At 41.3% G+C, this 24,676-nt stretch overlaps 1 protein-coding gene across 2 annotated transcripts in view; it reads left to right on the plus strand.

The window, feature by feature from the left end:
* The first annotated feature begins 1,107 nt into the window (after positions 1–1,107).
* TBC1D9 (TBC1 domain family member 9) overlaps positions 1,108–24,676 on the plus strand; it is a 53,797-nt gene continuing 30,228 nt past the window's right edge. For both annotated transcript variants that reach the window (XM_064651576.1, XM_064651577.1), the window contains exons 1-4: positions 1,108–1,352; positions 15,805–15,915; positions 22,201–22,319; positions 23,800–24,028. In XM_064651576.1, the coding sequence (XP_064507646.1) occupies positions 1,226–1,352; positions 15,805–15,915; positions 22,201–22,319; positions 23,800–24,028 (586 nt within the window). In that variant the 5' untranslated portion in view covers positions 1,108–1,225. The remainder of the gene's footprint in view (positions 1,353–15,804; positions 15,916–22,200; positions 22,320–23,799; positions 24,029–24,676) is intronic.

The raw sequence follows: 24,676 nt of genomic DNA on the forward strand, positions 1-24,676 counted from the left end.
AAAGAGGATTGTCTCACCACCTCTGGTGGATGGCTTCCTTCAAAGTTGAGGTCAGATCCCTCTCTTAACACCCAATCTTACAAACTTCTCTGAGCCACAGGATGAGAAGGCCAAATTTTTCAAGGCAGGCAGTTAAAAGAGGGAATCATAGAATGGTTTGGGTTGGAAGTGACTTTAAAGATCATCCAGTTCCAACCCCCTGCCATGGGCAGGGACACCTTCCACTAGATCAGCACTGCCCAATCTGGCCTTGGATGCTTTCAGGGATGGGGCATCCACAACTTCACTGGGCAACCTGTTCCAGTGCCTCACCACCCTCCTACTGAAGAATTTCTTCCTGGTATCTAATCTACACCTGCCCTCTGTCAGTTTGAAGCCACTACTCCTATCATATCCTATCATCACGTGCTCTTGCAAAACGTCCCTCTCCAGCTCTCTTGTAGCCACTTCAGGTACTGGAAGTTGCTCGAAGGTCTCCCCGAGCCTTCTGTTCTGCAGGCACAGCAACCACAGCTCTCTCAGCCTGTCTCCACAGGAGGCTGGACGCAGCACTCCAGGTGGGGTCTCACCAGAACAGAGGGGCAGAATCCCCTCCCTCGCCTTGCTGGCCGCGCTGCTTGTGATGCAGCCCAGGACAAAATCGGCTTCCTGGGCTGCGAGCGCGCCTTGCCGGCTCACGAGCAGCTTTTCCTCCAGCGGAACCCGCGGGTCCTTCTCGGCGGGGCTGCTCTCGCCCCGCACCTCCCTCCCCACGGTGTCCCCGCGGCTCCACGCCGGGGAGCGGGCAGGACCGTGCCCGTGCCCGGTGCGCGCAGGTGCCGGGAGCGCGGTGCGCGCTGCCCGCCCGGCGGGCGGAGCGAGCGGGGGCGCGCACGGCGCGGGAGCGCGGCGGTTCCCGCGGGCTTTGTGCGGGAGAGGAGCGCGGAGCGGCGGCGGGGCTGGTGCTGATGTCACCGCTGCGGCGGGAGCTGCCGCCGCCCCGGGCCGCTGCAGCCGCCCCTCCGCGCCCGGCGGAGCGCGGGTAGGCGGCGGGGGCCCAGCGGGGGCTATGCGGCTGCTGCTGCTGCTGCTGCTTCCACCGCCGCCCCTCCGCCCGGTGCCCGCCGGTGCCCGCGGGGCTGCGCCGTCGGCCGCGGCGGCCGGGCATGGTGGCGCCTGATGCGGGCGGTGCGAGCGTGAGCCGCCCCCGCAGCCCGCCGGGCCCGCCTTTGTCCGCGCCGGGAGCATGTGGGTGAACCCCGAGGAGGTGCTGCTGGCGAACGCGCTGTGGGTGACGGAGCGGGCCAACCCCTACTTCATCCTGCAGAGGAGGAAGGGGCACGGCGGCGATGGCGGCGGCGGGGGACTGGCGGGTAAGGGCGGCGGCGGCGGGCCGGGGTCCGGGCGGGGCGGTGCCCGCGGGGCGGGGGGTCCCCGGGGGATGCGGAGGGTCCCCGGGGGATGCGGAGGCGATCCCCGATCCTGCCGCCCTCCCTCCCGGTGCCCGGGCTGGGGGCGCCCCGTCGATGCTCAGGTGCGTGGAATACGCCAAGATTCCCGTGAGGATTTACGCACTGGAGCTTTGTGGGGTGACCCCCCCCGGTGTCCAATGGCTCCGTACATCGGGCTGTGACTTGCCCAGATTCCGGGAGCGCTTTGTTGTTGAGCCTCTAACACGCCTTCTTTAAAACGTTTTAAAGACCGTGTTGTAATTCATAAATTAGAAGAGATTTGCTTCGGCTTCTCCGTATTCTCCACGATGTCCTTGTGAAGTATGTTCCCTGAATGCTTTTGTTTCCGACTGCTGGCAAGTGGAGACGCTTTTGTAGATGTTTGGGTCATAAGCATCTAAGCCTCGATAATACTGTGCATATCCATTTGTCAAGACCTTCCACCCTTCTTTAGGCAATGTATGTACACATCTGCGTATTGGGGATACAGAAGCCAATGGTACTTCCGTTGGTACATTTTTGTATATTGGAGATACAGAACCCAGTGATGTTTCCACTGGTACTTCTTGAATTGGTACAGAACAGTCAAACTCATTCTCTGAAAACCTGTGCTTTCTTCTTTACCCACTTCCATGACAACTAGTACTTCAGACTAAGCAAAGTAAACATATGGACTACATCTGTATTTGGTTCAAGGTCCTGTACATATTTACCAGGAGATTAAGTATTTCTTCGGTCTTTGAATGCTCTATGGACTTGTAAACAATGTATAATCTGAACTAAAGCATTGCTGTGAAGTGTGTTTTTGTGTAGACCGCCAAGGTCTTCAGTTTACTTCAGTGTTGTGTGTTGATAAACCACCTCATTTTTGTGTGGGAAGTGACCAGCAGCTACTACAGATTTTTAATTGTTTTTTAAAATCTTTTGAATTATGGACAGTTGTCAAATCAATAAAAAGACATGTTGTGCCTTAAAAGTTCATCCTTGCTCTATTTACTGAGAAATTCTTTTCAGGCTCCCCTTTCATGGATTGCCCCCTAGCCTTTTAAAATCTGACAAGGCATTCTTCTTACCTTTCTGACTTTGTTATCTTTGAATTAGAGATCATTTGAGATACCTGTCTGTTTTCCAGTCATTCCTCAGTTATTGGGGCAACATCTTGAGAATTTAGAGTTTTTTCCTCAACCTGTTTGCACAGTGCATATACACCTAAGTCTTCTTGCAATAGTTTGGTTGGTGATACCACTGTACAGATGGAGAGATCACTTTTGAAGATTTTGTCCTTGAGTGGGAGTAGGATTCATAAATGTGCAGGTTTTTGTGTGAAAGCCAGATAAGCCAGCAGCATTTGGTAGAATTTCAGAATACAGAAATAGTTCTTTGTTTCTGCATTTCCCCCCTGCCCCTTGGAATGTAAATATTTGTGCACTGTATCCATTATTTTAGTTTGTGAATGAAGTCTGTATAGTGAATTTTGTTTAGGTGGCAAAATTTCTATGTGTATTTTGAAAACTGCTTTCCATGTAGCTTTTATTAGTTCCTGTCCTTTGCCTGGAATTGCAGCACCGGTGGCATTGAGGTAATAGCAATAAGGCAACTTCCAGGGGGTTTGTTTGTTTGCACAGAGAAGAGCCAGAAAAATGTTGTACTTTTTCCAGTATGTTGCCAAAACCATAACTAATCAATCCCCCGTTATTAAATTATTGGTGCTGTCAGTATTTAAAGGGCTGTACGGGAACTTGTTAGACCACGTGCTAAAATGACAAGAATTTTTGACACAGTGGTCAATAGAAGGTGGGAGAGGAAGGAAGGAAGGATAAAAGAAGGGGATGTAGAGTGTGCAGGCCAGTCACAGGTCGGCAGGCACAGCGATAAGTGGAACTTAGGATTATTTGTTTTTCATGGAAATACTGGAATTTTACATTGGTTGTTCTAACAGCTGTGGTCTGCCCATTGAGGGCCCAGGCAGGTAGAGAAAACCAGTGGGTTGTTGCCAGTAGGAAAGACTGGTTAAAAGCAAGGTATTGAGGGACCTAGCTGATCCTGAGGGTTCAGAATAAATAAATCTGCTGAAAAGGGTAAACTGGATACATAATTTGCAGCAATGATAGCATTTAGGATGACCCTGTGGAAGTTCTGTAGATGATATGATACTGTTCTTGTGACAGAGCTGGAGGTTATCTGATCAAAAGTAAAGAAACAGGAATAAAAAAGAACCTTTTATGAATGGTGGGTTAGGGTTTTTTTCTCCTTAATTGTCCTTTCTGTAGTGACATAATGCTGAAATTTGCTCAGATATAGTCTAAAAAGTTATCCACCCATGAATGTGGTATAAAATCTGGCCTGGTTGCTCTGTGGGAAACCAGCTTATATGTCCTTGAAACTGTCTAGAAATATTGTATGCAGGATTTTACACTGTGGTGGGGATGGCCTGAATTCATATATGCAAAAGAGGATGTAAATACAGCTGTCCTTTTTTATTTTTTGATCTAACTTTTTCTGACTTGTATTCCTTCATTATTGACTCTTGAAGTCGTTTGTCTTAAATTGTAGAATGACAATTGACTTTCAAATTGGTGAGACTATGGGGTTGATGACATTACCTGGCTTCACTGTGTAACTTAAGCAGTGGGTAGACAATGAGAAGCATTGATTTTCTGGCAGAGCCCTCAAATGTAGATTTGCTGTGAAACTACCCCATCAGCAAACTGATCAGGGTTAAATGTGATGCCCTTCTCTTCATCCCTGATCATGTCAGGTTTCAAAGAACTTTAGCTGGGGCTGCTCTGTAATGCAGCTGAAGGAAGAGGCAGAGTGCTTTCAGGTGGGTGAGTGAGAATGAGGTGGGGAAGACTGGGGACAGACCCCTTTGGAGGTGGGTGGAATGCTGTGACTCTGAAAATGCGTCTGAAAGGCGTGAAATATCTACCAGGGTCTCTGTGTTACCCTTCTTCCATCACTTAACTACCACCCTGTGGACAAAGGTTGGTGTCACCAGAGCAAAGTCTGGAAGGCCTCATCTTTCAGGTCTTTTGACACATCTCAGTTTAAAAACAAGTATTTTGTATAGCCTTGGGGGTGGTGAAAGTAATTCCTGTTGGCTCTGTGTTGGAACAGAAGAACAGTGCTGGTGTTATCTGTTCTCCTGGATCCACTCTGAGTGCTGCAGTCCTTTGCAGGAGAAGGAGTATCAGTTGCCTTGGGGGAAGGGGTGAAAAATCAGCCCTTTTACACTGGTTCTCTCCTCTTGACCTTCGTTTGTGTAACTGTTGAACAGAGAAACACTGTTTAAATGCTTGTTTGGACGTTGGAGACGCTTTTTCCGCTTACTTTAATATTGTATTGTAACAAGTTAGAAGAATTAGGATGATCTTGTTATGTGTTAAGGGAGTAATGATTAGTGAGCCCATAGAAGTCATCTCTGCTAACAAAGTGTATTTGATCAATAATTTTTTCAGAGACACAGCTTTTCTGCTAAAAGTCTTACTGAAGTGAGGTCTGTACTCGTTTAAATTATTGTGTCTATGTCGGCACTGATCACATCGGTACAACTTTTCTCTGTAAGCATGGCTTAACTGAAGGGTTGCTTGGGTTTTATTTTCCTTTTAACAAAGGAAAATAGGAAAGACTTGTGAATTGGATTTTAAATTGGATTTTCATAGCTATTCTGCAAACTCACATTATCTTGCATCATTGCATTAATCTTCCAGGACAAGAACAAAAAAAGTGTATTTCGCTGCTTTAAAAGTACTTGATGATTGATGAACTTTCTCCTAAATTAAATTGTTTCATGCATTCCACATAATGCCATGCCCGTGTATTGCTTCTCTGTGACCTTTGCTCAAGAGTTTCATCTTCCCTTTGTTCACCAACAGGGAAAAAAGTATTTTCTTTCCTGTTATTAGTTTTCTCAAAGGTGCTGGATGTTTTTAACCTTCTCTCCTTCACACATATTCTGCTTGCTTCCCCGGGCAGCCTGGTAGTTTGGCCTACATGAAATAATTCCTTTTCCAGAAGAATCTGATGTATTTATTTGCACAGCAGCCTGCATGTGCTGAAGCAGAGGTATTTGGAGAGAAGGTGAACCCAGATCTCTACCATTATTTGGGCACTGTGCCCTGTATGATAGTATTACTTTCATGGATGTAAGGATCTTGAACATGCTGTAAAGTTTATAAACAACTAAAAGGCTCATGTTTTTAAGCATGTCTTGCATTCAGATGCGACAAATAGGTTTAAAAATGTCTCTAACTGCTTTCTGCTATACTGGGATAATGTTTCCCAAACTCTTCTGCTTGGAAACATTATTGAAAGGAATTAGTGAGACTAACAGTGGATGGCAATGTATTTACTTGGAGCTTACAGGAAGAGAGACTGAGGGTGTGGTACAATTAACTTGTGGCTACTGTGCTCCTTTTGCATGTGTACATTTGTGGGTGAAGTAGAGATGAATTCTAAGTCATTTTGTTTAAAGTGTTATTGTAAGATCTCTTTGAATCCCAAGGCAAATAAATTGTTCTTAGCTTGAAAGAACTGTTTTGGGGAGTGAATTATCTTGCAGACAGGGTATATTTATACTTACAGCTGGGACAGTGCATGCGTGAGGGATGCAGTAGGAGTTTATAGGTTTATGAGATGTTGCCAAAGATGATTCAAATGTTTAAGCAGAAGAGAGCAGATGGAAATTTGCTGACTTCTGGTGATAAAAGAATCTGATGAAGTACTATCTTTCTCCCCAGACATTTTTGCAAAAGGAGTTATTTAATTTCCACGTTGGAAGGGCAGAAAGGAGGGGTTCTGAGCTTGACTGGCTGATGTGAGCTTTCAGTGTCAGATCTAATACAATTTTTAATACTGTGACAGTGTTCCATCTTGAAAGACTTTTCTGCAGCCTTGCTGAACAACACAATTAGTAGATCAAGTTTGGAGATAAGATTCTGTCTTGCTCTCAACCTGTCAATTCAGAGAGTTGAGGAAGAGGTTGCTTGAAAACCTGTTTTTATACTTAAGGTTTAGAAAGTCTTTTGGCCAGCGTATCATCTGCCTGAACAAAGGATGGTACATGCCTTAACAAACTTGTTAACTCTGCCCTTGTTGACTCAAGCAGTTAAAATTTTGCATGTCAAACTTGGTACATTTGAGTAGAAGGCGTGTGCTTTTTCTGATACTTGAAATGTAGTATTTATCAAAATGGATGCAATTAGCATAAGCAGTAGAGGTGGCCAGCCTATCTATCAGCTTTTCATGTTCCTTTCAGCTCATGGAGTGCAAACCAGTCTCTTTTGCTCCACTCTGTCATTTGGCAGTACCCCAAATCTGCTCTGATGCTTCCGAACTTTTCCTTAGGATCTGCTGTGGGTGTGTTTTGCTTTTTCACAGTAGTGGATTTCCATTTCAAGAGAACATGCAGATGTCTAGGGTTGAACTGCTGTTTGATTCACCAGTCTTTCTGTTGAATTCCCAGATGCTTTCCCAGTTCCTTAGTTGGAAGGTGTCTCACTTCCTACTTAAAAGTTCTCGTGATCTCCAGTTCTTGCAGCAGGGCACTGTTTGCACAGATACAGGGCCTGAGATGTTGCTTGGTGTAGCTGTGCTTTCCCTACTGTAATGCTTCTTGGTGAAAGACTTTTCTTGAATGATACTTCACCTTTTACCCTGTGAGCAGTGTGACCCATCAAGGCTTCTGAGCTGAGCTGCCCTTTGCCATTTTTGCCTTCTGAAATAACGTTACTTGACATGTGGAATTCCAGGATTGCCTGATGTTTCTCCCATTTGTAGGAAACCCTGTTGGAAATGTCACACAGGATCACAAAATAGTAAGCAATAAATATCTAGGCCTCTTAGTAATTTTCTGCATTATACCAGAGTTTGTATTGCTTACAGGATTTTTGTTATTGTGTTAGTCCCACACTGAAAGGTGTAGAAGAAGTAGCACTTCTTCACATCAGTTTCCATATTTCCATCCCTCCACTGTCCACTTATGAATCCTTGTAAGAATATATCTTATTTCACAGAGGTTCCTGTAATAGACAGGAGTTGTCCCTGCCACCGATGCTATTGAAGTATGATGATACAAAATGTATAAAGAGCTGTAAGCATTTGGCTGAAATCTTGCTTTTCTTTCCCTCTTTGATCACTAATCATCCTTCTGTTGTCTGATCAGTGTTGATATTCAGAAATTTCATATGCATTTTTGCCTTTAAATCTGGTACTTAGGAAGGCTTAGGTTCTGGAGGACTTCTTGATAACCTTTCCATTTGTTTTCTTTTCAAAAGAATGTTTCTAAGTATTTTCTAAGCCTGATTTCCAATTATTTGTTTCTGAAGTTTCCAAGTAGGGGTGTATGAATTTGTTCTACAGCAGTAGTTTTAGTGTCACCTGGTAATTTTTAAATTTATTTTATTGTTGTTCTTTCCTCACAGTCCCATCTTATGCTTTCCCTTTGTTAGCCAGAGTTACTGAGATTTTTTGTTCAGCATCATTGATTTCCCTGGTAAAGTGCCTCCTCTGATAGCTTATTGAAATCTCACCTAGGTATGCAGTCAGAACAGTTAAAATTTAAAATTAGCTTTTTCTGAAACTATTGATTCTCTTCAGGTTTAGCTTGTATTTGACCATGCTGTGCTTCAGAACTGTTCTTAGTTAAAGCTGAGTTTACTGTACACACTTCAGTTCTCAATTTATACCATTGATTTCGTTGACTAGATTCAGTTTACAGTAATTTTTCTTGGGTTAGCAGTGGTGATGTTTGTTTGCGGTTTTTTCTGTTTCATTGGGGGTTTTTTGTTTGGTGGTTCTTCTTGGGAGTTTTTATGTTTGGTGGGGGGTTTTTTTATTTTTATTTGGTGGTGTTTTTTGTTTTTGTTTCTTTTTCGTTAAATGGCTCCTCCTCACTTGATTTGTTCATTAGTCTTACATAGTTTCTCTGAATGGTGTATTGGTGCACATGTACTTGATTTAAATTTTGCTCTTGGATGAAATCTGTTTAATTTGCTTATGCTGCTCTGAGAGAATGGGATACTTAAAATAAGTAGTTTTGAGTGAAATTCAGTGAGTTCACTCCTGCTTTGGTCAGTGATACTTGACACTGCTTTTCCTGAATGTTTTGGGGTTTTTTTTTACAAATTTATGAATAATTGTTTATATCAAACCAAAAGTAATATAAAATTTATTTTCTTCAGGACTGTGAAATTATTTGTCCAAATATCAGTTTTACTCTGTGTTGTAAGCTTTCACATACCTGTAACTGTCCAGCATATCTTGTCAGTGCTCATCTCTCTGTGTTTTCCTACTTCTGCTAGGTTTTTGTTTCAGTTAAATTCTGGTGGGTTTGTTTCTGGGAACTTATTAATTGGATGTGTTCTTGTGGGAGTTCTTTGCCTGGACTTTTCATCATCTACAAAACTGAGCCTCAGTGGAAATTTATTTTGGGTTTTTTTGGAAATTCTTTTTCTTTGTGTGTATTTATCTGTATGTAATGGTAGATACAGAATGTAATGCACATTCTGGTTTCTTCTCTGTTACAGAGAAAACCAGCAAAGGTTTATAAGCCTGAAATTCTTTAAGTATTGTTTAGTAGATAACACTGGCAAATGTGGTTACCCTTACACTGCTTAGGGCCCTTCAGCTTAACAGAAGAAGTTACCAAAAATTCTAAAAGATGGAAGTCTGAGCCCAGTGAGATTTAGGTTTGAGTTAAGATACAGATTTTTTACAGGGATGGTCACAAGTTGATAGGACACCTTGACAAGTATTGTGGTAGTAGTTCAATTGCTGCTGCTTTTACAGTTGTTAAACTTGTTGGCTGACTGAAAGCTTTAATGTTTGTTACTGCTTTATCCCTCAGTAGTCAAGCCAGATCATCACATTGGCCTTTCCTGAGCTTTTTTTTTTTTTAAAGATTAGTGGTTAAGTTTTCTGTCTTCCCTCATTTGTGTCCATCAGTCTGAAGACAGAAAAAGCAAGTACTGTCTTTGCTGCTTTTCTGGCTAAATGTCAGTAGAGGGACAGTCCATCCCCAAAGCCCATTGCACTGAACATGTTCGAAAAGTTGTGTGTAAAGGAAATGGTGGCTGGACAAATCAGTGCTCTATAGAACTGCATTAGTAGAAAGAGAGAGCAACAAAGGCAGACACTGGAGAAAACTTAACAAATCTTACTTTCAACACCTTATGTTGAGAGGAAAAATTTCTTTTTCTTGATTCCGCATTAGATGCCCATGTAAGCAAATGCTATATAACCCACATGGGAAGACAGTTATGAAATAAGTCTTCAGAGTTTATTTTACCTTTGTTTATGTGAATGAACACCTGTAAAAAAAACCCTAACCCTTCATAAAGTTTCAAGGGCAGTGTTCACAATGAAGAGGTTATATTCCTACTTTTGTGGGTATCATTACTAGTATTGAAAGTTTAACACTGTAATTATTTTTGAGTGGTGTATAATATTTACTATTCATATTGGCTTTCCCATGAAATTAAATCAAACAGAACTGACCCTCCCTGTTAAAAGGATTTGTCCATAGTATTATCCATGGAGTTCAGATGGTTGCTCTAGGTTGGGTTTTGACAGACAAGTAATTGGATGATCTCATCCTGTAATACCAAATGAGGGCTAATCACATGAGCTGCCTTGAGAAAGAATGGAAGAGTAATGATTCATTATAGTTACTAGGAAAAACAATAGCTTATACTATGTATTCTTATGAGTTACTGTTTTTATAGTCCAGGAAGTAATACTTAAACTTTAGGAAGAGTTTATTCATTGTCCATGAAATCAATATAAAACTGAATGCTCATGGTGCAAATATGACTTAAATCAACCTTATTGATTAAGGCTTTCTTGGAAATCAGCTGACATCTACAGTCTAAATAGGTCCCTTGGGTGTTCCAGGTTTATGACCAGAGCTCATTATGTGTCCATCACTTCAGTGGAAGGAGAAGGAGTCATCATCAGCATACTTTAAATACTGAGAACCTTTTAAGCAGTGTGTTTCTGATTCAGTGTTGGAATGTCACGATGCCTGTTTTGAAAAGTTCTTACTGCTGGCACATGTGACGTTGCAAGTTTTCCTAGTTGCAGTGTTGAGCTCCTACACAAATAGGCTGCTGGCATCCATGGGACTGTTTGATGATAGCTCATGAGCGTGGCTCCAAGAGTCAGTCTGACCTGTACTACATATCTCAGCTCTTTTGCAGGATATGCTTTTGCGTTCGCGTGCTAAAAACATGTATGCTCTTTAAGAGTTTAGGTATTTTTTTAGATAAAAAGCTCCTAGCAGAAGGTGTTGTGAGAGACTGTCAGGCTGTAGATTGTATTCATGTAGGTCTGGGAGAAGGATACAGCAGGGCAGGGCTCTGCTGCTGGGAGTCGGGTGAATAACACATTTGTAATCTGGCAAACTGGGGGAAGGGAGGGTGTCCCTGCGTGGCAACATTGCACAAAAACAGTGATACCAACTGCAGAGTGACCTCCTTCCAGCTCTGGGCAAGGTGTGATACAAGGTGGCCCCATGTCACTGAGGAATGGATGTATCACAGGTCTCTGGGATGTGCTGAAAGCACCTCTGCTCTGAGGTTAAAGCTGAATTGGAAGCATCGCTGTCTGATACCATCTCAAGCTTTTTCATGGTGTTTGCTGTGCAACAAAGCCGTGGCTGCTGGTAACTCTTAAGCTTTGAAGTGTCATTATTTATTACAATTGATTGGCTTCAGTGTTTTAATAAGGTGTGCTAGAGGTAATACATAACCCAGATCCTCACTGTTGGTTGGATATGTAATCCAATTTACTCTGAGAGCCCGGTGTATTTTAGCAGGAAAAATGCTGAAGGCTCACAGATATAATTGTAACATTGCTGTCAGGGGGACTGTAGAAAGGTGATAAAGACTCTTTAGTCTTTGTCTTAATTTTATTTAAATTAAAGTGTGACTTTCTATGAAAGAGGGTTACTGTTGTTATAAGAAAATCCTTTGGTACTAAAAAAGATTGTTCATGTGTACAGTGCATAAACTGCCTTTTCCTTTAAAAACACCAGCAATCGATGCTTTATAAAGCAACTTTTTTGTGAAAGATAGAAGAATTATCACTAGCTATACTTTAAAAGAAAGGAAATAAAGAGGGAGAAGTATTCCTGCAGCAAAGATCTGTGCCATGGATATCCAAACAATCACAGATATTGTGACTTACTTCAGGCATTTGAGTCCAGTATGTGTGCTTTCAGTGGTAACTTGCAATGTACCAGGTTGATTCTACAGCAGATCATCCCTTGATTTCATTACTGTTTGTGGGCAGTTTGTAATCAGTCTGGACTGTAAGTCATGTGGAATGCTCCCAAGAGCAGGGAGTGCAGTGGTGCTTGGAAAAATCTGAACTGGCTGAAGCAGTTGGCTTAGTTTTCACACCAGAATGACCTACCTTTCCAGAAAATATTCTTTGGTGAGATAGAAATAATTTGACTTAAAAGGAGTCTGTGTTATGCAGGAGGTCAGGCTTCATGTGATCGTAATCCCTTCTAGCAAAAAACCGGGTTGAAAATCGGTTGCTAGTGTAAGGATACAAGTAGAGTACATCATAATTTAATGTGTGAATACAGACTACTAGTCTGTACACTTTCTGCAGTGGTTACAGGCTCCCCCTCCAGTTTATGACTAAATGTGAGCCACCACTGAGTGTGGTCAGATAAGTAAAATGTAGTGTGATATCTTCCTTCAGCACAAATTGCATCAGGTAACTGAACCCCTTTCCAGTAATTCCCTCTAGTGCATTGGTTGTCCTTCCAGTAACATGATGCAAGAGCAATTTCCCAGGCCCCCAGCCAGTTGTGGCTTTGTATTCCCTGGTTCCAGGTATTACATATCACTGGTTTTCCTCTGCTAATGTCTATGTTTTACAGAAAACAAAGAGAATATTGAGACATTTTCAGGACCTTTGCTTTAGAATTCAAGTTTGCAGAAGAGGAACCAGACTATACAAAAAAAGTTGTGTCAAACAAAATGGCTTTATCACTCCCTTTTCCCTGTATTGGTACGGTTGCTCTAGAAATTTGGCAAGTGTGTCTCATGGGACTATTCCTTGATATATGGTTGCTTGTGCTTTAGTGCCCTCAGGATTGGGGCTGCCATAAGTTAGACAAATGTTAATCTTACAAATTATACCATGTGCTTTATTTAACCTTTGCTCATGACAACATCACACTTCAACAAGGGCTTGCAGATCTAGTATTCTTACATTGAGAATTTTTTCCCTTATTTCAGTATCTAGTCAGAAACCTGATGAAATAATGGGAAAAAAACTTGCAATCAGTATAGTCATGTGATTTGATGCCTGGGTAATTTACTGGCTCTTGCCCAAAGGCCTGTCTAATCTAAGGAATGTGATTCCTTGTTTCTGTTCTGTTTCTATAGAAACTTTCAGTTTACTTAATCGCATCTGAAAAGGTACTTGCTCTATGAAGAATTAATGAACACTATTAAAATGCTGTTAATAGTCTTGTGTTTTTTAATTTTCGTTTCTACTTCATGTAGAAATTCCCCAAAGAGATCATCAGCATGAAATGCTGTGACTCCATTCTGGTTGCATCAAGTCTGCATTGCAAAAACCCCCCAGCCAAAAAACGAATACCCAAACCCAAAAAGCCAGTGCTGACCTAACAATGCAAAACAGAAGAGTTCCTGAAGGAGGGCAGACAGGTGTAGCTGCATGACTGCACAAGGAAATATTAACTGGTTTTAATGTTATAAAAACACATAATTTATTTTTTTAAATATCACATGTATCATCTATCAAAATAGTTATGTGATGATAGAAGTAAGATTTTCCTGATAAACTGTCTGTTGCAATTATCTTGGTAAGCTAGACTTTGAATTTCCATGGGATCTTCTGGAGTTCTGTGAATTTTCTTCCTTTAACCTCACTACACAGTTATTTCCGTGTCCTGTTTCCACTGCTGAAAAGCCCCAGGGCAACACCTACTTACTGCACCACTGGGGAAAGTATTATTTGTTTTCTTTTCCTTTCCTACCTCCCATCTGTTGTTTCAGTGCTGGCTTGTCTCTTTTGTTGGTGGTTTGTTTTTGTTTTTTTTTATAGTGATTTCCACGTTTCTTTCAAGAAACATGCTTTATCTTACAATGTTTGGTGGCACAGGGGGCTGTTCCTCTCCTGTTTCCCATATCCAGGTAGGATGGGAAACTCTTCTGAACTTGATGCTGCTGCACCAAGTCAGTAGGTTTGTTCTGATTCCCTGACCTTACCTGCATATCCCATTTTTCACAGCTGCAGTGCCCTCCTAGAACTAGGGGCAGAATCTGTTGGCAGGACCACCCACACGCCAACAAATTTGGAAATACAGCAGGAGGAGAAAAACAAGCACATTTTTAAAGAATGCAGGGAATTAACAGTGTTTCTGTAGCTCAGAGAAGATTACATTTGGCCAGCATACAACTTTATTTAGATATTACATCATGCCTAGTGCATATTTAGTGCTGTCAGTAGTCATGTGAAGCTGAAAAGCATAAAGAATCTTTGGCTTAATTCTGCTGTGTTTGCAGCAAACCCAGATGATGAAGGCAGTGTAGTGTCTGGCTTGGTCTGCACTCCAGCTGAGCTCATTGGCAGCTTTAAGTGTCTGAGGATCTTTGCACTTGGTTGAAGTAGTCATGTGCTTTCTGGACCAGGACCATACTGGGTTTGTGAAGCTCAGAAGGAGAGTATATTTAACTGAAAAAAAAATAATTGCAGTAGCATTAACATTATAACCTACTTAATTGTCCTGAGTTTGGAGGGAGTCAGGGTGCATCTAGCAGGGCTGGGAGAGGATTGTTCAGAGGCAGCTTCTCAGTATACACCAGTAATCAAAATGTGTGAGAGATGAGGGTTTAAGGTGGCAATAGGAGCAACTAAAGCTAGTTAGACTAATGAACATTGGGATATTTTACATTAACATTTTTGTTCGTATCCTATAAGTGGCAGATGGCTTTGTAACACACCTTACTAATGACTTCATGTTGTGTCCAGACTTGTTTCTCATGTACTTTAGAATTCTTGTATTAAAAATTGGTGGATATTAAGGCATTAGGCAGAAAGAGGTTACAATTGATCTGGCCTGTGAAGATCTGTATAAAACAAAATACAAATAGAAAACATAAAATGGGGAAATACAAAGTCACTGATAAGCAGGGTATTTCTAAGTATCAGTTTCAGTTCAGATTTAAGGGATCTACTGAGATGGAAAACAGGTAGTGCTTTTTTATCTTTGTGATGCATAATGCAAATCTGAAAGAAGAACAGCGAGGGAAACAGTCTTCTGTACCAGTTGTGACAGAGGAGAATGAGGAACTAATAAAAAAAAAACTATGACAGTAAAAGATGAAAACAGCCACTTGAAAGGAGAAGAAAACTTTACCAGGAGTGTTTTAAAACATTCATTTCAGCTATTTACAAAAAAAACCCCTAATAAGTAATCATCAGAACTTCATCCATTTGTTTTCAATGTGTTTGAAATTTTTTTCAAATAATTGAAACAATTTGCTGGGAACTTCAACATGAGAATTTAAATCTGACATCTCTGCAGGGGAGCTGAAAAATTTTTTTGGAGGTGAAAAGGGGAAAACCTTTTATTTCTTTTAAAAATAAATCGGTCTTTCCTGTGGAAGAGAGTTTTGAGGCGTTAGAGTTTTGTTTTGTGTGTAGTTTACTATAAAAATAGGATCAAGAATTTCTGGAAATATAGTTAGGAATTATTGGTAGCTTTTGGTATGCAACTGTTGATGGCCCCCTCAGTAGCAAAGAATTTTCAAAGCTACTTCTGGAAAACAGTATGGCTTTGTCTTTCCCTAGTATCCTTTCATCTGAAAAACAGCTTGACTCTAAGGCATTTTGATCCTTTCTACCCTGAGGAATCAGACCATTAAGTAGCAAAATTATTTTTGCTGGAAGTCTTAGTTTTTCCTAGCTGACGTTCCAGTTTTGAACGCTTTTAGGGTGTATTGTCTGGGGGTTTTTTGTTGGTGTTGGAGGAGGGGGTTGTAGTTGGTAGGCTTTTTTTTCCCCAGGGCTCCAACAGTATATGAAACGCAGGAAAGAACTAAATAACTTTTGAACATGATTTGATAATACAACTGCCTTCTGCTTTGCTTCAATTTGTTTGTCTTTATGTTAGAATTGAGGTACATTTAAAAGCCAAAGTCCTGTTGGAATGGAAGATTTTTCCCTGTTGGGTCACTTTTCCTCTTTACAACATAAGCATGGGGATGAATATATAGGTCTGTATTTTGCCATGGAGGGTGAAATGGAATGGGGAGGGGCTGCAGAGGCCCCTTCTGGGGGAATCTTGAATGGTCTATCACTGTTTTCATCATAATTTCCTGTTCTATAGGTCTCCTTGTGGGTACTCTTGATGTCGTGTTGGACTCCAGTGCCAGAGTGGCACCATATCGAATCCTCTACCAAGCTCCAGACTCCCTGGTCTACTGGACTATTGCCTGTGGTAAGGACAAATACACTGAGATGGATTTTTATTCTTCCTGGATACTGTGTCACATACTTTAGAGAGCATCCTTCCTGCTGAGCACAGTCGTTTCAGGACAAATAAATGGGTCAGGACAAAAACCTGCTCTAGTGGTAAAACTGAGAAGCTCACAGGCTTCTAATAGTCAGACTTGAATGCCAGAGTGTGTGTGTGTTATGCACAGTGACCGAGTAAAACTAGGAATGGCTGTGCAGTAGGAACAGAAGCCTCTGTTATTTCCCATTCTTCATGTCCCAGAGGTGTTCCCAGGCAAGCAGTATAGTATCCATTCCTCCTCCTTGCATGCTCTTCTCCATGCCCATGGCTCACTCTTCTAAAGTGCAGCATTCCTGGGTGATGGGGTATCTCTAGAGAGGATGGTCAGAGGAATACCTGGGTTATAGGCCCCAAATTACCCAGACAGGGCACCTGGCTTCCCTTGCAGTGGTAACCAGGAAAAATATGCAGCCCCAGCGCTCATGAGAATACATACAAGCTGATAGCATTTCCTGGATAGTGAGCTCAGTCTCCTCCAGGATAAATACCATCTAGATCCCAGGGATGCCTACCTCTTGGGTGTTTATTTCAGCCAGTGTGTGGTCCTTCTAAATATGATGTACTTGAAAATTCAGCAAGATGGTAGCTAGGTTAAATACAGAAGTGTCTGTTTTGGTCATTAATGCTCCAACTTGGACAGATCTAACAGTAAGACCAGTCCTTCTGTCTTTATGGTAGTTAGTGAAAACAACTGAGTTTTGAAAAACAGTTGAATTATGAAAACAATTTTCATACATTAAATAGGAGTTTTGATTGCATCAAGTCCTGTACTAAATGCTTTTTTCTGTGGTCAGGTACTGATTGCAGGTAGCATCAAAGAGAATGTAGTTGGTCTCACATTTTGTTTGCTGGTTTTGTGTCCGGAATTGAATGCAGGAGATCGAGGTCTCTTGGCTTTGATTTGCCAAGCGTGTGAGGTCGGATCCTCCGTTTGGTAGTGTTTCTTTTCAGTCTTAGCAAATGGAAACTTTTCCATGCAACACCTCTAGCTCAATAGTTTCAGCAGCTGTTTTAGGCAACATCTAAAACTCTGTTCATTTGAAAGAAAATTGAGAAAAGAGGGCAGATGAGAAGTGCATACGTGCCTGTCGTCTCTCTAATGACCTCGTAACCCCCAGCACCCTCACTGCTGCCTGACTTTCAGAAACACTAGTTAATGAAGCTCTAGGACTCTTCTGGCCTAACAGTGCTGTCTCATCAGTGCACATTCTCTCAACAAAAATTTTGCCATTTAGATAATTTGGACGACTTTTCCTCCGGAAAAATCCCCTCTTGGGAAGGGAAGAGGAATGAATGAAGGTTTGCTACGGATGTAACGATGTTAGCAGTTCAGAGCAGGCTCTGTTCTTAGGAGCATGTGATTTGTGTGTCTAACAAAGGTGATATCAAACCTGTGTCACATTCTGAATCCAACAGAAAATTTTTAATACCTTGTATTAGCACAAATATTTCTTATTATTTTGATAGTATCAGACCTAAAAGAAGGCATCAATTTAAAGAGCCTTTTCCCCCTCTAGATCTATTAGTACCAACTCCCTGAGGATTTCAAAATTCAAATAACATAATTTATCTTTTGGGACAGGTAATAGTAAAACCATATATTAATGAAATTGTCAATATTATGAAGGTTTTTTTCCAAATCTTCATTTAACTTCTTGCTTTGTACTGTCATCTACTCTGCTGTGACCATAAAAAATGCATGTCAGCTTTCCATGGATCTCAGTCATGAGAAAGAAGTTTAAAAGTACTTGCCCCTGTGTTTATTTACACTATTGGTGCACAAGTAGAGGTAGTTGCACATAAAATCCCTTTTTTCTTTCATCCAGATGTCAATTAGTGCAGCAATTAGTAACCACCTCCATCCCATAAACTTGAAAAGGGGCAACTGAGGACACAAGGTTTTTTGCTGTTTGCAGACTGCCTTCCAAAGAAAACAGTTTTGGAAATAGGCCATATGACTTTCCTTTAAGTGTATTTGCAGGTTGTTTTGCATGGTGCCTATAGACAATGACTATAATTTTATACCTACAGTGTGTGTCCTCAGATAACCAGGGGCATACAATGGAAGGCAGATGAGTTATGGCCCCAGAATAAATGAATGTACCATTCATGTAGAAATTTATGGTGTTGATGAACTGTGAGAGTTTTTTTTCTCTTCTGTGACCGATATTGTGGATTTTATGTAAAGATATGGTACTGTGTTTACATTTAAGCTAGTATTAATAAACATGCTCTTCAATTATGAATCTTAGCCCTAGTTGAAATTGGTAATGTAGTTAATGTATATATCCATGGTTTTGTTTTGTGGAGTGTTTCTTGAATTTTTAGTCTTGTAATATCTGGTTGATGGCTTAGTTATTTTTTTAAATTATAAGACTGCACTAGCTTAGTCTTGTCACCTGAGGGGAATAGTGTGGGTTTAACAGGGAGGTAAAATTTTACAGAAAGCAAATAATTTATCTACATAACCTTGAAGCTGAGCAGCCCAGGGTTCCCTAAGGCTCTGCACTGTGGTTATTTTATGAATCTGCAACTAAAGCAATTCCGTCTGAACTGATCAAGGGTTGTTAAAATTATATGGGTTACTAAGGAGTTTAGCTGCATTTAGCTATGCAACTCAGATTTGTCCTGCATTGTCCTTCCCTATTCCCTAAGGGTAGTGCTGGTTATTTAGTACTTATAATCTCTTACTTATACAGAAATTTGTCATATTCTTCATCACCAGCCAGTCAGGGAGGGGATTGTCCTGCTTTGCTCTGCACTGGGGTGGCCTCACCTTGAATATTGTGGCAGTTTTGGGCACTGCAATATAAGAAAGATATTAAGCTCATAGAGAGTCCAAAGGAGGGCAGTGAAGATGGTGAAGGGCCTTGAGGGGAAGCTGTATGAGGAGCAGCTGAGGGCACTCGGTCTGTTCAGCTGGAGAAGAGGAGACTGAGAGGAGACCTCACTGCAGTTACAACTTCCTCTTGAGGGGAAGAGGAGGGGCAGGCACTGATCTCTGCTCTGTGGTGACCAGTGACAGGACCCAAGGGAATAGCATGAAGTTGTGTCAGGGGAGGTTTAGATTGGATATTAGATAAAAGTTCTTCACCCAGCGGGTGGCTGGGCACTGGAACAGGCTCCCCAGGGCAGTGGTCACAGCTCCAAGCTTGACAGAGTTCAAGAAGCATTTGAACAATGCTCTCAGGCACATGGTGTGAATCTTGGGGATGGTCCTGTACAGGGCCAGAAACTGGACTCAATGATCCTTGTGGGTCCCTTCCAGCTCATCATATTCTGTGATTCTATCTTCAATAAAGAAATAATCTCCATCTCCAGTAAGTAGATGTACAGATTGACTCAAAGAAATGTGTTCAGGTTGACTAACAAGCATCTCAAGTAAGTATATCTGCTTGGAAGACAAAACTGGACATGACAGCCTCATCAGCTGTCTCAAGCGATTCCTATTTCTTAGTCACCAGCTGAAACAAAACTGAGATCATACTTCTGAGTGTGTTTGAAAGCATGTTTATATGACTTTTAAGTTTTCTTCTCAGGACTTAACTTGATCACTTTTCCTCTGTACCTTCACCTCCTACCTTAGACAAACCAGCCTAGATGTTAAAAACCTAACCCTGACACTGAGAGATGCTCCCATGTTGCTCATGCTGTTACTGCACCCCACCTGCTAGGCAACTGCCCCTTCTCATCCTCTATCCAATTGGGGATATTAATTAAGTTTATTATTAACAAAATCAGAGAAGGATAATGAGAAGTAAAAGAAATCTTAAAGCCACTTTCCCTCTACCTCTCCCTCCTTCCCAACTCTACCTCCTCCCCCACAGCAGCGCAGGGAGACGGGAGCGGGTGAGTTATGGTCAAGTTGCTTCTGCTGCTGCTCAGGGAGAGGAGTCCTTCCCCTGCTCCAGTGTGGGGTCCCTCCCACGGGAGAGAGTGCTCCATGAACTTCTCCAGCATGAGTCCATCCCACAGGCAACAGTTCTCCGCAAACTGCTGCAACGTGGCTCACTCTTCTATGGGATGCAGTCCCTCAAGAACAGCCTGCTCCAGCATGGGTCCCCCACAGGGCCACAAGTCCCACCAGGAAACCTGCTCCAGTGTGGGCTCCTCTGTCCATGGGTCAGCAAGTCCCTGCCAACAGCCGGCTCCTTCATGAGCCTCCCATGGGATCACAGCCCAGACATCCACCTGCTCCAGCGTGGGCTCCTCCCTGGGCTGCAGGTGGATCTCTGCATCCCTGTGGTCTTCCGTGGGCTCCATGGGCACAGCTGCCTCACCATGGGCTGCACCACGGGCTGCTGGGGAGCTTCAGCTCTGGCACCTGGAGCACCTCCTCCCCTTCCTTCTCCACTGACCTTGGTGTCTGCAGAGTTTAATACACTAAGATAGGCAAAAACTTGCCAGTAGCGGAGAGAAAGTAATTTGTAGTTTAAAACATTGCAGCAAAAGTGTTTTTTCATCCTGAGTGAACAAAGCAAAGAGAAAGATCTAGCCTGTGATGATGAATTGATAACTGGGTGTAGGTTTTGGCCTGCTTTCATGATCTGCTGAGACTTGGGAGAGTAAATAGTAATATAGTGGAGTGGTGGTGAAAATGAGATGGATTGTTGCAAGTTGAGAATAGTCAACCAAAGCAGGTCCATAAGAAGTGATGAAAAATAATTGATGAACCACAAACCAGAAATAGACAGCCTTAATAAATAGTTCATCATGATAGTGTGTCTGCACTGCTTGTCACTGCTCTTCAAGAGATAAGCAATTTTTCTGATGACAGCTTGGTTTTATATACATAGCTCATGCATTTTATCATTGATTTTTACAGCAGTTTAAAAGCCAAGAAGAAATAAAATAGTCTTCAGACCACCTCCTGAGTTCCAGAATAGTCTGGTTGCATCCAGCAGTTTTAAGAGGAAGCAGCAGTGGTTCTGAAATATTGATTACATATGCAGGCTATTCTGCAACATCATTTATGTATTCGTACTACAACTAGAATTGTGAAATTCCCCTGGAAGTTGCACAGAATGTTGCATTCTGTTGCCTTCTCGGAGTTGTGTTAAAGCTCTGATTGTATACTGTACAAAGAATATTGTTCCCCATCATTTGCTGTTGAAGTAAGCTGAAGAAGTTATTAGCAGCAGCTTGTTGCAATTTAACCTCTTTCCAGTGGTTGTTTCACATGAGCCCTTATTTTGTTGGGTTCTGTAGGCATTATTTAGCTGGTAGGTCCTCTGTGAATATGTAATGTTTGTTTTCTGAAACTACTTAAATTTTGACAGAATTCCCTCAAAATACTTTTTTGGGGGAACAGTTTTTTTTTAACACTTGAGTTTATTCTTCCTCCTGGGGAGGAGGGCACAGGGAGCTCCTGAAGAGCACCAATGACTTTATTCTGTGAGATGTTGAGAATGGGATCAAAATAGAAGTTATATTTATTACAATCCATCTGAAGTAAAATAGAAAAAAACTTTGAATTTATAAACTCTAGTTCATACATGAAGCTTTTTCATCCCTTTCTATAAGACTTTACAGGCTACACGTATGCTGATTCCTCAGTATCCGTTGTCTCACTTGACCCCTTTTGATCTCCTAAGGAAACAAGGGTCATCAAAGTTTAGTTTATTATTTCATCACTAAAAATAAACCACCTCTAACAACCATCTTCCCCTAAAAGGTACAGCTTTCTTATAGGTCTTTCAGCACTTCTTTTGAGGAAGGGACGTTGTAGTAGAATTGTCAGGAAAATGATCCCTTTTAGCTACTATTTGTGAAATTTTGTCATTGTTTCATAATTTGGAGATGCATCTAATGGTGGAGATTTTATGAACCAATGGTAGAATATACAACTGTAGGGGTTGTATTGTCAGCTCCTAAAAGATGCAGGTAATACCTTTCTAACTCTTTAATGTCACATTAGGCATCTCAGTGTCATCATAGTTAGAATTCTACATGTAGGGGGCTTTTGCTTATGATACCGACATAAGTAGCTTGTGCTTCTCACAGAATAGTCTTGAATGTTGCTGCCTATTTATTATGAAATTAAATACAATGGGAGAAAATTTTGGAATTTCCAGACATCTAGTGGAATCCTGCATCTCCAGTTGCTGACAAATTTTCTTAGAGTCTTCTGTTTGTGATTAAGAGGCCATTGACGCCGGTGAAATACTTCTTTAGTGACTTGTGGTTGGTTTTTTTTTTTATGTACAGGTTGCTCAAGGAAGGAAATCACTGAACACTGGGAATGGCTTGAACAGCATTTGTTGCAAACGCTTTCAATCTTCGAAAATGAGAACGACATAAACACATTTGTCAGAGGAAAAATACAGGTAGTGTATATGCTACTATAAATGTTGTTAGTGATAAATGTGACTGTGGAAGGAAAACTGATGTGAATTCTGAACAAATTTGACCTGGTAGTCCCTAGGCTGCTCTGCATTTTTGAAGGAAAACCAGATGCTAAGTAGCAACATGTGTGTAAAAATCAGGGAAACTGGGATTAGTGCACATACCTATAGCACTATGATCTAAAAAAATCCCCATATAAATATATAGGCAGGGCTTCAGACATTATAAGTTCTAAAATTAATTGTGCTGATGCCTGTCTTAAACTTTGACAGTTTTTTGACAGTTTCTTAAACTTTGACTGTTTTTTGACAGCTTCTTAAACTTTGACTGTTTTTCCGGTGCAAAGCTTTATTTTTTTTTTCATATGCTCATAGTGTCTCCTTCCCCTCTTCTGTATAGTTAAATCCTGTAGTTCTGGCATTTACATTTCATGTATTAGGGGTTGCTGGTTCATTGATTTATTTGGTTGGTTGTGGGGGGTATGGAGGTGTTGGTTTTCTCAGAATTTCTTTTTCTCTTTATAGGAGAGAGGGTAGCTATACTGGTAAAAAGTACTTTATCTGCACTAAGAATTATCTAAAAATAAATACTTGGTAAAAGATTGATTATAAGCAACATAACTATGTTTCCTGGGTGTGTGTTCTAAGCATATGCTTTGCTTCATTCCTTTTTTAACATTTCATGTAATAAGTCAGCTGTCTTAAGAATCCCCCAGTTGCTTGTGTTTTACTAGTGACTCAGATTTGAGGGCTACAGATGGTCATGGAAACATATGAGAAGACCTCTGTCTTGTGAAATATAATCCTTTAAGGAAATTGTTACTTCTTAGAATTGGACAAATGCTAAATGTGAATTTAGTCTTATACTACTAAATATTACTTACAAGTAGTATTATACTACTTCTATTACTAAATGTGAATTCTCTGTCTTATACTCTGCATTCCATGTAAATACAGAGCGAGTTGAAGGCAAAAAGTCAGTTTCCATTTTATAACTTCAGTATAAAAGGCAATAGAGATTATTATAAAAGAAATTGGGAAAATAAGTGAGTAGACCAGAGCTTCATCAGAGAACAGAAGGAACTGTAGTCTTTAACGTATCAAGAGCAGCTTTTCACCAGACAGTTGCCACTTCAAATTTCATGAAGGTCATCAACACTTGAAAGTGAGAATAATATTTTCCATTGTGACAGTTAATCTAATAGAAGATTTTATTTTTCTTTTGCTTGAGGTCCAGTGAAAGGGGTCATAGAAGTAATTTGATATTTTCCCTGATGAATAACAGATCCTTTTTTTCCTTTTATTTTTCCTTCCCTTTTGAAAAAAAATTTCTGATGAAATCCTATCCCAGGGAGCATATTTACGCCTAGGAGGAAAATATTACAAATCAGAATGGTAATTAGGATATCTGGTGCCCCGTGGCAACTAACATGATGTGTACTTCTTTCACTCCCTGCTCTAGGGCATCATTGCTGAGTACAACAAAATCAATGGCATCAAAGAGGATGACGATACAGAAAAATTCAAGGAAGCCATAGTGAAATTTCACAAGCTTTTTGGGATGCCAGAAGAAGAGAAATTGGTGAACTACTACTCCTGCAGTTACTGGAAGGGGAAGGTGCCCCGTCAGGGCTGGGTGTATCTCAGCATTAATCACCTTTGCTTTTACTCTTTCCTTATGGGCAGGGAAGGTATGTTTTTGGTGGAATGGTAATCTGTGCATCTAAGAATTGTTAGGAAATCTTCTGTAGTTTGTTACTGTTCACCTGCTCAACGCTGGGGGTAAAAAGACACTGCTGAGAAAAAGAGGAGTAGGGAGCAATTCCTTGATTGTCACCCTTCTTCACTGCACGCTTTTGTTCCCTTGTTTGTTTTGTATTTCTCAAAGTAGTTCTCTCTAAAACAATACGTGTGCATTGTTTAGAGACGTGGTTCACCTCAGGGACTGTGCCCAAAAGGGAATAGGGACGAGATCACACCAGTTTTGGCTCCTTCTGCTCTTATACAATCCTGCAGTACCTCTCTGGCAGACTTTGCAACCTCAAATGCCACATGTACTCTTGTACAACTCCAGAACATAAAGGTCTCAGAGGAGACCCAGAATGAGCTACATAGTGTGGATGCAACCAGTCTGCTCTAGAGGGAGTTAATTCAAAACAGTGTGGAGGTGAATGAATCTGCAGTACTTGGTTATGGGCAATAGATCAATCCCCAGTCATGAATGGCTGGAGTTTCTTTTTTTTTCCTTGGCTGTTTTGTTTGATTGGTTAGTTGGTTTGGCTTGTTGGTGGGTTTTTTTTGTTTTTTTTTTAATAAATGTAGATTTAACCTCTCTTTTA

The sequence above is a fragment of the Pseudopipra pipra genome, chromosome 4 (genome assembly GCF_036250125.1).
Source record: "Pseudopipra pipra isolate bDixPip1 chromosome 4, bDixPip1.hap1, whole genome shotgun sequence".
Classification (NCBI taxonomy): Eukaryota; Metazoa; Chordata; class Aves; order Passeriformes; family Pipridae; genus Pseudopipra; species Pseudopipra pipra.